Genomic DNA, 12,761 nt, shown 5'->3' on the forward strand with positions numbered 1-12,761 from the left:
ATGTAAGCCCTACCATATATGTGGATAAAATAAGTACAACATGGACCCACACTTATAAAGAACCTTTTTTATACATTCTCTCATTTCATCCTCACAACCATGCTGTGAGGAACTGTCCAGAATCACAATGTTCTGAACCCAGCAGGGAGTTTACTTAAGTGATTAAAACAAAAATAAAAGAAATCACATCCACACAGAAGCAGCCTACACCTGTGTGTGCATGCTGTGTCTGGGTCAGACCACTGGTTCACTCAGCCTGCCCTCAGCCTCTGGCACTGGCTCTGCATGATTTTCTCATCTGCCCTCAAAATCCTGATGCAGAGTCATTGCGCACCAATGACCTAACGCCTCTGAAAGCCTGTCTGTGAAGGTGTAAGTCCCATGAAGTAGGTCACGCTCCAGCAGAGCACAGGGAGCTGAGAAGGCACTCGGACAGGCGGCCCAGGGTCGCCTCAGCCCTACTGCCCTGAGTGGGCCTCTGAGAGCCTCAGCAGGAATGAGGTTCAAGGGTGGGGAGTACAGGAAAACAGAGGCTGGACTGCTGAGGTTAAAGAGTAAGTCACGGGCCAGGGTAGAGGGTCTCCCCTATGCTTAATACTGGGGCTTCCATCAGCCTTTCTGCCAAGAATACAGGTGTAGTGTGAGCCCACTGGTGCATGGGGCACTTGGTAGAGCTATTAACAACCATTGTCACATTTTTCATAGATTTACCTATGAAATCCAAATTGACACCCAGTTTTCTACAGATGCCCATACCACCAGATCATAAAAATATGATGAAAAGTATTCACTAAAGTCAGCTAATTCAGTTCATATAGAAACCAAAACCTGTTTCCTGAAAATGGAGCCATAAGACATCAATGTGACTAACATCCATGGATCAAATTGTTTCACTCCCCAAAAGTAATGTAGATCTTTTGGCAGTGACACTGTCTCCTATGCTGATTCTTTATCTAATTAAATGTTGTGTCTGAAGACATAATAAGCTTTTGCCAATATAGAATATTTGAGAACAAAAAAATATATGCAAAGAAATTGGAGATAAGACTGCCACGTCTCTTTATTTGATTATATCTGATTTCTATAAGACATAAGAAAGTTAAATGACACCTTAGCATTTTTAGGAGAGTTTTGATATTAATCAAAAATAGGAGAACCAGGATCCTTTACATGAAGTTCTAACTAAAATGTTACCATTTAATAACTTTTGAAATGAACTCAGATTCACGCAGTTTAATTTTTATGAAAAGGTTATTTTGTACACTTAGTGGGTTATATATGAAACTTTTTTCTACTGCAAATGTTAACAAAAATCTAATTTAAAAATATAATTACTTTTGTTAGTTTCTATGTTGAAAAAAAATAAAAACAGTTCCATTCAATTAAAAAGCTAGAGTACAATGTCCAGCCTTTTCATCATATTTGGTTAAAAATTACAGTGTAAATAACAAATTTTAAAAAAACAACAAACCTGGGCTTTCACAAAAAGAAAATGCAGACATATAATTTATTTCTCTGCATAATTAATATCTTCTTAAGTGAGTCTGTTTCTCAGTATTGTAATAATGCACTAGGTGCCAGCATTTATAGGAACAGCATCGACAATAACATTGGCTCTAAAATATACTATTTTCTTTATTTGATATTTAGAAGATGGTTTCTGTTATGTATGCGTGTTTTGGTGCCAGCTGTACTCAGTTCCACATGCAGGGTAATGTTTCCAGCCATTCCAGAAAGCTTCTCTCCCCAAAGATAAACACGGATAAAAGCTTCACTTACTGTGACAGTCTCCAAGGCCATCTGTATTGCCACGCTCTATGTCCTGTTCAAAAGTTAGTCTTTCAGAAAAGGAGGGGAGAGAAAAACAAATTCAATCATGTGAGTCATTACTCGGGTTTCACTAAAGCAACTAACACAGTTTGATAAACTGAGTGGCAGGTGCAAAAAATATGTATTGTAGATAACAGCTTGAAAATTATATCTTTGAAATTTACAGAAATGAGTCTTATGTACAAGAATATCCAAAAAGAAACCCTTGCTTAGGAAGTTAATTCGGATATTATTAAGGTGTGTATTATTTATACCTCTCTTTTACTCTGATTCCATGAATATGTCTTAAACATTTAAATGTTAAAATACACTGTTCTGAGCAATATAGTTTATAAATCTCTCTATATAAAAGCCTAATATGCTAAGGGTCTGACCTATGAGTTGACCATTCAACCAATCGCTATGACGCATACTGACCACCAGAGGGCAGACACTCCTTACCAGTAGGTTAGTTTGCTGCTGGGGTCTGGCAGATTGGGACTGGATAAGATGGGCTGGGCATGCCCTGGAGCCAACCTCCCACAATCCCTCCCTGGCCTCTAAAATATTTCTTCTAATTAATTTCCTTTCAATGTGCATGAATTTGTGCACTGGGCCTCTAGTTAAAAATAAGTCTCCCTCTACTTTCTCTTTCACCCTGACCCTTTCCTTCCTAGATTTTTATCTATTTCTTTGCTTAGCAGTAACTTGTATAACAAAGTGTTAAAGGTACAAATGGCCAGTGGCTATGTGGGGCCCGAGAAGAGAGGGCTCGGAGGTGCATTTTGCTGAGACCATTCAGGTACTGTCTTCCCTCCTCCCGTCCTCAGGAGTATACTTCTGGTTATACCTTGAATATAGGAAGATCATGCTTGGCTTCCTTCACTGTGCTTTGTGATCCTTCCCCCTTCACTTCAAGAGTCCCAGGAGAATATATAAAGTGCTACCACTGTAGCATGTCTATATTTTGCTACTTGTAAAGATGATGTAATAAAATATAGAAGTCGACCCTTTGTATTAGTCAAATTTCCAGGTCAGATTTAGTTATCATTCACCCTGTTTATGGGAATACTTTCCCTCATGCTATGCAGGTGGTGGTGATGAGGTGGCCTTCTGCCTATTTGTCTAGCTATTCTAAAATGGGAGAGGAGAGTCAGTGATGTGAGCCCTTCTGTTCCCCCTTTGGATTTGGGGAAGTTGAAGAAATTGGCTAAGAAAGAGCTGTGCTGCCATATGGCACCTCCCTTGAGTTGCCATAACCTGTCAAGGACATGCATTGGATGTTTTTCCAATGTTATTTTGGATTTCACTTCCAATGAAGTAAACACATAAAAGAAACCTTTTAACTAATGCCAGCTGAGCATTTAAAGACCGGGTTACAATTTTAAGCACCGAAATCACAGGCATGTTACACTGCCCCGATTGAGCCGATCTGCTGGAGAACTGCCAAGAATTGACTACGTAATGAGTAATAGGGTCAACTGTTCTTCAGCGCAGGAGAAGATTTATTGGATGTGTACAACATGCTTGCAGTACAAACGCATCCTTAACAAATGCTCTGCAATTTCTTCCCAGCCTCGTATGGTCAATTAGAGAAGCCCATTTTGTGACGGCTGGGCAAACCGCATCACTAATCTAATTGCTACCCAACTCCCCTTTTCTCTGCTGTTCTCAAATTGTGATGATTAAGGCATGCACATCCCTGTCCCCCTCTCCCGGGAACACTCAGAAGCCCACTGTGTTTCTTCTCTTTGTGTTTGTAATCAGCCTGAGGATGCATGATTAATCAATTGGAAATCCGCCACCTGTGATATTGGGGTGTTCTGTGAAATGGGAAAAGGAAGGCGAATGGCTGATTGTGTGGCTGTCTGTCCCACTGATGAGGCTGTGCACAGAAGGCTGAGTGTGGTGGTATGTGCAAGCACAGTTAACTCATACATGTAGACTGGAAAGCACCTTCCACTCTCCCACACCTGGGGCACCTTACCTGCTGCTGGGCAACAGATAGGCACAGGAACCTCCTTCCTTCACCCACCCGCAGTAAGGGTCTCTGGAGGCGATACAAGTCCTGCAGGAAGAAGATGACCGTGAGCTAAGTAGGCCTCCTTTCAAAGCATTTTCTAATGAGCAATGAGGCAAAGTACATACTTTTTGCACTTCCCATGTCGTTCACACCGACCAAGGGGAACCTTTATCACACAGGTGGAGAATGCAACATACAGAGAGTTGCTTGCTTTGTCCAGTTGCAATCCCATAATCCTCTTGTCTTCTACTCCATCATAGCTACACCTAATTGTAGAAGGCAGGATAATATCATTAAAAGTTTCTCTCGGGTCAGTTCTCTTTTTCTTGCCGCCACCGTCATACTCAACACCCAGCCCACAAAGCGATCTCTTAATCTGATCTAAGTAAAGGTGAAATAGATCCTTGTACATGTGCGCCGCGCGCGAGCACACACACACACACACACACACACACACACACTCTCACACATCTATATGTGTGACTATATAAATAAATACATATTGGCAAGGAGAAAATAATGCCTTTTATGTATTAAAAGATTTTCACAAATAATTTTAAAAGCCACACCTAAAAATGTAAAAAACCTATGTCTGCCTTGACTTCCTCTGAATAACATTAAGTGATTGCCAAGAAAGGACCAAACATTCTACATACTTTTCAGGATTGTAAACGCTCATCTCCTCCAGGAAAAGGCTGTCATTTAGGAAACCACTATTTCCTATTCTGGCCAAGAACTTCAAGATGAGTCCCTTCTCTGATCCCAGGAAAACCACAGTGTGATTCTGATAGGGCCCAGCCGCGGTGTCCACAGCAATTTTGGTGAGGCGGTATCTGAAATGACAGGGTCGCATTTTCCATCTCTCTGTTGGTCTGTCATCCGAGTGTCCCCCTTCCCACTTCACACAATTGAATTGTGACAGAGCTTTCTAGTAATAACCTCAAGAGAAATATATGCATGCAAATAATGCTCTCAAGCCGTTCTGGTATGTTACTTCAATATGCAGAGCATTAGTATGGCTCCAAGGGGAGAACAGAGGTATGGGGTGTGGAGGCCAAGTTACTTAATAAGTAGCTGGCCATAACCATCCGAAACCACTCAACAATCATCTCGGCCCTGAGCAACAAGGGAAGGCTCATGATGTCTCCTCTGAAGAGGAGAGGAATAAGGGAACTCATTTGACATTTCATTTAGCATTGGAAAGAAAAGCAATGGCAACCATTTTTTTTTTATACCATTCTTCTGATGTAAAGCCACATCAAGAAAATGCCAGATTGGAAAGATTTTCAATTGTATGTAGAAGGACTGAAGTTCCGAAGGATGTGCCAGCCAAGCAAGATACATTTCGAGCAAAGGTGAAGGGCATCAGCCTTGTCACACATCTAGGCTAAGTCCCATTGGGCCTCTTCTTTCTCTCAGCTATTCAGTACTCCACAGACACCTATTTGTCCTAAGCACCATGGCATGTTCCAGAAAATATGGACCATCTTGCAAGTTATACTGTTTCCATTTTATGGACAAGAGCCATTGTAATGCTTTAATATATTTCAGTAAAGGCATAGTTAAAAAATGGTGGTAAATTTAATTAGTCTTGTGTTTGATGATTGCCCAGACTGGATGGTACTTGGGAAAGCCTGTTGAATTGTTTGGAGATAAGCTCTAAATACATACAAGGAGGAGTACTTAATGCTTTCACAGATTTCACACCAGCTATCCCATCTCAGTTGGCCACCACTTCAGATAACAAATGCTAAAGCATGACCCTTCATGCTGGCATACTTTAGCATTTGCAAATCCTCCTTTTGTTCATGCTCCACTTGAAAATTAATAGCCAAGGCACAATGCTTGAATGGAATGTTTTGCAACCATATCCAACCAAACAGGTGTCCACATCATCGACTGATTCTCCTTGACTGCTCCTCCACTTTGGCACAGACAGGACTAAAGGGCTACCCAGGAAGGAGATACCTTTGTTTCCTGTAATTGCTGGCATGTGCCCAGTTAGCCCCCAAATACCCAAACTCTTCTCAATGGGAATGTGGTCACGGGGTTTTGTGGCATCCACCCCACTCGTCAGCATTTCATAGTGGAATCAATGCACGTGATCACAGAACATGTCTGTGCCATTTCAAAATATGACCCGCTGAAATGAGCATGAGATGGAGTAGGGAAGATCCCTGTAGGACTCGCCGTGCTTGGCACCCACCTGACCATCGTCCTCAGGAACCACGGCCTGTTGATGACAGAAGGCACGGCCTCGTCCATGAGCGGGTGTGTTTTGATGAAGTTCAGGGTATCATCGGGAAAGTCGTTAGAGGTTGCATATTTTTCTAAAGAGGATGAGCCAGCACAGCAACCCGGCCTAAAAAGAAAGGGAGGGAGTTTGTTTCGTGCCTTGTGGCAAATTCTCTGAATGAGCTGCTTCTCTAAGCATCTGGCATGAGGGAAAATGTACCAGAGGCTGAGAGGAGGAAGCTGAACAATGCAGATGCCACCAAAGAAATGTGCTTAGACTTCCTTCATGCCGCCTCGCATACCTTGGCTGGGGGCAACTTGGCTTCCCCCCAGAAGCACAAACAAATTCCATCAACAGTGATGGAGCTTGAAACAAGGGGGAGTGTGTGGTATGCACATGTCCCAGGGCTGTTCTCTCTGCCCCAGAACCCTGCTGGAAGTTCTCGAGGCATTTGTTCTACAAAAGGACAGAATTAAGCTGACCTTTCCACAAATGTAGAAAACAAAGGCAACTCAAAAGCCACCAGCCAGCATACGTACCAGCAAGACTCCATGTAACCATCTCCCACTGGCAGTCAGAGAACATCTGTATTTTGTTTGCTACGGATGCTTTTGTTTTTGTTTGATTTGGGCAGGTATGAAAAGCCAATGACACTGAAGCTTCCCTCCTGAAGGGTCACGTCCTTAATGACGCGAAAACTTTTTTCTACAGGAAATGCTATGGCTTCTGGAGTCAAGGGACATCTCGGAAAAGTCAGATCAGGGAAACACTGACACCAGGCCTATCCACACATCTGGACTCTGACAGCGATGGCATGGTCTGGCCCACACATGCACTGTGTCATGGCACTGACCCGGCCAGCCCTGTGGGCATATCCTCATATCTGCAAGAGGGGCGAGGCAAGCATGCGGGAGGATGAGGCTAAACATACTGCCAATAGTAGCAAACCACTTACAGTGTGTTTCCTGGTCATGGCTTACACACCAAGGAGAACACAGTAAGTAAGTTCTCCCTGAAACCTGACCCCTCAGGCTGAATTTCCCCTCCTGCTTATCTAGAAAGTAGCTAACAGTTCCAGACAATGACTTAGATGCAGTGTTTCCCAAACTTTTGACATACGTGTACCCCTTCTATAATTTTCGTAATGCTGAGTACCCCTCGTACTCATGAGAACGTAGAATTAGGCGCAGCTAAGCACGGTGCAGTGCATATCCCCACCAAACTTTTCCCGTATCCCTGGGGGTACGTGTACCACACTTTGGGAAACACTGATAGAGGATCTATCTGAGGTTTTGTCAGAGTGTGCTTTTTGCACCCAATGCACATGCCAGACAATTCAGACGATGAAGACAGAACCACATGGTTTCTCTCCTGGGTACAGGGTTCACATTATTTAAATTAGTTCAATTAAATGGCTTGGGCTAGGTATTTTATGTGGGGAACTTGAGGTTGGAAACCAAAAAACTTAAAAGACACTGGGCTTCTTCCTTCCAGAGGCCCACAAACTCAGTGGAGGGAGCTGGGCACACAAGGATGTTTCCAGGTAACTTAGACTGCAAATGCTGTAATGAAGGTAGCCAGTGGGTACCACATACATAGGGCAGGCACAGGGCTGGGGGACAGTTTTCTCCCATCCCAGTTAAAAAAGATGGATTCACGGTTTTAGTGTGAGGAGTTGAAGGAGATTACGAAGGACCAAGAGGTTCCCAATGAAGGACAGTAGATTCCCAATGAAGGCAATTCTGGGGCACGCTTTGGGGAGATGGGAAATTTGGGTTATGTATGGACCCAAAATAGACCAGAACCTGGCAGACGAGAGACATGTTTAGGTCCCCTGCATCTGTGCTTTCTTCTTGCCCTTGGCCTGAGTCTTGACTCAGCTCTGATCCAGCCTGGTCAAGAAATCCAGGGAACACTCACCATTTATGTTCCACATTTTATTAGGATTTAAAGACACGCGGTTCTGTAAAATTGAAGGGAAGCAGGGCAGGACAATGGAAAAACCTATCCAGCTGTGTGAACTTACACAATACACTTTATACTTCTCTGGGCCCCAGTTTCCTTGACTACAGACCATTGGAGCTGGCTGGGCGAAATGGATCTATTCATCCTAGGATTACATGGGTAAACTACAGATATAGAGATTAAGCGAAAGACTAGAGAGTCATTGTTTTAACTATAAGTAACCCTGAATTTTGCTTAAGTGGATGAAGGTAAGTGACCTGATAGGCCTTGCTGTTGTTCCAGGATCTTATCTGTATGGCTGGCATGGGCAGGGAAGACAGGGGCATGGGCATGATAATGCAATTCATTATCACAGGAGCAAGTGTACCATTTCTAGAAGTTCAATATAGCATATGACCCTGGTTTGTTAGAGGGGTCTCGGGTTTGATTCCTTGTCAAAGGCACATACTTGGGTTGCAGGTTCAATCCCCAGCCCTGGTTGGGACAGGCCTGGAAGGCAACCAGTCCATAAATCTCTTGCACATTAATATTTCTCTTTCTCTCTCTCTCCCTCTCTTCCTCCATCCCCCTCCCCCTCTCAAAAACTCAATGGAAAGAACATCCTTAGGTGAGGATTAACAACAACAACAACAAAATAGCATATAGATACTTGCATGTACCTGGGCTTAGGCACTCGTTCATCAGGAACTGGTGTCCAAGTGGAATCCGGAGACTTCTGTTCTTTGAATCTCCCAGTAAAAACATTGGCAATGTCAAGCATGTCATAGGCACAAACTGCAGACCCAGGGATGCTGCAACATGACATTTCACACAGTGTTACTCATGCCCAAGTGCACAGGCAGCTTGGAAAACATACTCCAAAGAAACATTCCTAATACAGGCAATTGAAATGTAAAGTTCATATACGGAACACAATAAATGTAAGGGATCCTCGTGCAGAAAGCGAATGTTCCTGGGAATCAAATTTTCATCAGTGGCCTTAAATAAAGGGCTTCTTAAAGCAACTCATAAAGAGAAAGGACCTCTTGATGTCTTCTGGGACTGCTGTTGTTTAGAAAGGAAGAGTGCTTGAACCGGTGATTTAGAAGTTTCATGAATTCACTGATGTTAATTATTAATCAATAACCCCCTCCCCCAATAAAAATTTTTAGAAAATATTCTATATCCCAATATTGGTAAAATTTTAAAACAAAAGTGCCTCCATGGTCCAAATATTGCTTCTATGGATTTGGAGCCTTAAGCTAAGGACTCCAGGAGTGAGAATGTCTGTGTGAGGAACTGGAGAATATTTTGTTAGTCGGTGTACATTCCAGTTTTTACTCCTGTTTATTTGCATAGGACTGAACAATATAAGTCTCTAAAGCATCAACACTTTGCAAATAAAGTGCTCTATTAAGTGCTAAGTAATAATAATGACAGTAATCTCTACCTATAATTACATTCTGGCCTGGCACTCCTGGAAGGACTTTGAGATTTTTTTTTTTTTCATCAGTGGTGAGAGGCATGAATAATTCATTCATCTGGGTATACTGTGTGAACCCATGTTTGCTTTTGACTACGGTTGTTCATGGTTTTGATCAAATAAATGGCAGGCACCAGCTGGCCAATGTTTTAATCAGGCCTTGAGGTTGTGGGCCAGTGCACAGCAGCATCAGGGCAAGACTGCGCTCTGCAGTATGGGAACATCATCCAAGCCAGAGAGAAGGATTGGCCTGGATTTTGCAAATGTAGAAAAGATATGGAAATCACTTCATAATGAATAGGAAAACTTTATGCTATCTTTAATTTCACAACAATTACTGAAGAATTACTAGTAAAGCAAAAATAGGGAGAGGATTAGAAAGCTTATTTAAAACAAGGTGGCAGAATGAACTTTAAAGTATTTTAAAATTAAAAGTAATACATTTTTAAAGTAGTGTGTGTGTATATATATATGTGCACATATATATGTATGTGTGTATATATGTATATATATGCACACATTGTTTACAGAATTGAGTATACAAGACAGTGATCCCCATTTGTTTTGAAATTTTGGAACCCTGGCATTACTTAATTTTGTAAGATTCTTATCTCCCTTTCTTAAAAGTAACAGGCATACATATTTACTTTAAATATTAAGAAAAATAGGATAAATATTGAATTATTTTATGAGAAACCTTGTAGTAACTAAGGACACCCTGGGATTTTATAGTCTTCCCAAGGTTAGAATTACTTGTGACATCCATTATTCTTCCTTCCCTACTTTACTCCCTCCTCCTCCTTTTCATCTTTTTTTCATTCCTTTCTTTCTACCTGCTGTTCATTCAACCTATAATTATGGAATCCCTAATCCCAGGCAGTAAATGCTCAATAAATAATGCAGAGCACTGCTCTCAGTTGACTCACAGTTCAGTGTGGAGGCAAATAACAACAACAATGATGATGATAATAATTCATGCAGGACAACTTGCTAAGAGCAGTATTTAAAGAGGTATGTACAAGATCTCATGGGAAGCAACTCCAGCTGAGACTTGGAGCATCCTTAGGGTTACAATGGACAAACAGACATTGGTTGGACCAGTGGACTTGGCAGAGAACAGGACATGAGCAAGCATGGCATGTTCGAGACAGATCTTAGTTCCAGAAAGCACATGCTGCTGGCAGAGACGGGCCAGACCACTAGGGGGTTTGCACACCATTTTAAGGAGCGTGAACTTTCTCCCCAGGGTAAAGAGAAGCACCTAAAAGATCTGAAACCTGGCAGTGACCAAGTTTGCATGAGTGGAGCATGGGGTGGAGAGGAATGAAACTAGAGGGAGTAAAACCAGAGAGGGCCAATAATTTATAGATGAAATGGGCATGTGCATTTTTACAACTTTCTGATTTTACTGAGCAAATATGTCTCTGAGACAGCATAAGCATGCAATAATTGAATGTTTCTTGGTTGTTGTTAAAGAAAATGTTTTAAATGGAGTATTTATAATATGCTAGAATCTACTACTGTATTGCAATCATAAAGTAACTCACTGCCCTCAAAAATTAAACCAACAAACCGAAAGTATGCTCTGAAATTCTGCTAGCCCCTGCTTTCCCATGAACCACAACAGTATTCCTTTTCAACAGTCTAGATCGATGCATTTGGAAGTCTGGACAAAGTCTGAATTATTGAATCTTTTCTATTCTCAGGCTTACAAATCTCCACAGATGGTTAAAGCTTACTTAAATCTCACTGAGTGCTTCTTGCTGTAGAATGGGTTCATATTTTCATGCACCTTCAGCGGGGAACTCTTGACTTCCATGTAATAAAGGAACATTATTTCATCCTTGAGCTTGTTCTGATCCGGGCTCTACCTAATTCTGAAACATTTCTTTCTAGATGCTGTCCCCCAATCTCAACATGTACATGCCTGCCATCTAAGCACTCATTGAGTTCTTAAAAGTCTTTGTAATAAGTGTAATCCAAAATAAAACAGTGTATTCCCAAAGGAAGATAATATAGACTATCCAAAATTCTACATAGAAGTGAGAAGACGGTACATTTAGGTTGTATGACCACACCCAGAGTGATGACCATTTTCACAGTCATGCTGGAACTCTTAAGGCCTGGGAAAGCTGCGTACCAGAGAACCTAAATGCCCGTCTTCTTTCTGCTCTTTAAACCCCGCATATTTCCACTGCTCCAGGAACAGTTAGAATATTATTTAATTCTTCAAAGTCTTCGCTTAAAAACTACCAAACTAGGAATATACAGGCTAACACTCAGTATTTCTAGGTTTGACAATGACTAAGTCTTAATTTGAGCCCTCCAGAGTCAGACAGTGGTGCTATGGCTGAGATGCAGGCTCCTCTGATGGGATAGTAATAACCAGGGTGTCTTAGGTGAGTATGGACTCATCTGAATTTTAACTTTCACTCTGTAGCATTTTAATATTTTTCCCCCAGGGTTTTTACTTCAAAAGATAGCAATATTAAAAGTCAAACATGGCCTAGAAGAGAAAGAACCATTTTTGAGTTTGAAGCTGCCTCTTCTGTCTACTGACTACCTGGACCAGGTACTATAATTGAGTTGTTTTGTCCAGTGTAAAAGAGGGCAACAGTAGTCCTTGCCAGGATTATAGGAAGGATTGAGAAACAACAAGCGATTAGTGTTTATATGACAGGCCTATAATTAGAAGATATTGTTATAATTTATCTAATTACTTTCCCTATAATCCTAATCTAATAATGCCTGTAAATGACCATTAATTTGTTGATGAAACTGAGTGTTAAGTGCTTTTTTTAGTCATAAATAGTGAATGACAACTTTTCCATCCGTTGTGAACCTTGTGTATTAGAGGAGATCCCCTGAGGAACGGAAGCCAGAAGAACCAATTAGGTCAGAACAGCCATGGCATGGTTACCTGTTATAAGGTGTGGAAAAGGTTGCCAGGACAACGTCACGGCCATTAATACGAATCACATCTGTAACCGCCTGGAGTATGTTGAAATAAAAGTGAGAGTCTCCGGGAACTGAGCAGTTGAGGCGAGCCTTAAGGAAAGATGTCCACTGTTTCTCCAGGACTCTCTGCGACCCTCCCATGTCATTCTTACAAACCTGGGCCACTCTTGGGAAAACTACCTGCAGAGGGAAAACACACAGGGAAAATGAAGTGCACTCACTTTTCGAGGCGATCTTATTAGAATTTCCCTTTCTTTGAAAATAGAAACAGAACAACAAGGTGCTTAAATTAATCTCATGTTTCTAAA

General features: G+C 41.7%; 1 protein-coding gene across 3 annotated transcripts in view; it reads right to left on the reverse strand.

Annotated features, from left to right (window-relative positions):
* SEMA6A (semaphorin 6A) overlaps nt 1-12,761 on the reverse strand; it is a 125,130-nt gene that overhangs the window by 27,155 nt on the left and 85,214 nt on the right. For all 3 annotated transcript variants that reach the window (XM_084882817.1, XM_084882816.1, XM_084882815.1), the window contains exons 10-16: nt 12,416-12,633; nt 8,693-8,824; nt 6,039-6,194; nt 4,489-4,665; nt 3,958-4,098; nt 3,797-3,877; nt 1,780-1,838 (exon numbers count right to left, since the gene is read on the reverse strand). In XM_084882817.1, the coding sequence (XP_084738943.1) occupies nt 1,780-1,838; nt 3,797-3,877; nt 3,958-4,098; nt 4,489-4,665; nt 6,039-6,194; nt 8,693-8,824; nt 12,416-12,633 (964 nt within the window). The remainder of the gene's footprint in view (nt 1-1,779; nt 1,839-3,796; nt 3,878-3,957; nt 4,099-4,488; nt 4,666-6,038; nt 6,195-8,692; nt 8,825-12,415; nt 12,634-12,761) is intronic.

Source organism: Pipistrellus hanaki (genome assembly GCF_964339955.1).
Source record: "Pipistrellus hanaki genome assembly, chromosome: 4".
Classification (NCBI taxonomy): domain Eukaryota; kingdom Metazoa; phylum Chordata; class Mammalia; order Chiroptera; family Vespertilionidae; genus Pipistrellus; species Pipistrellus hanaki.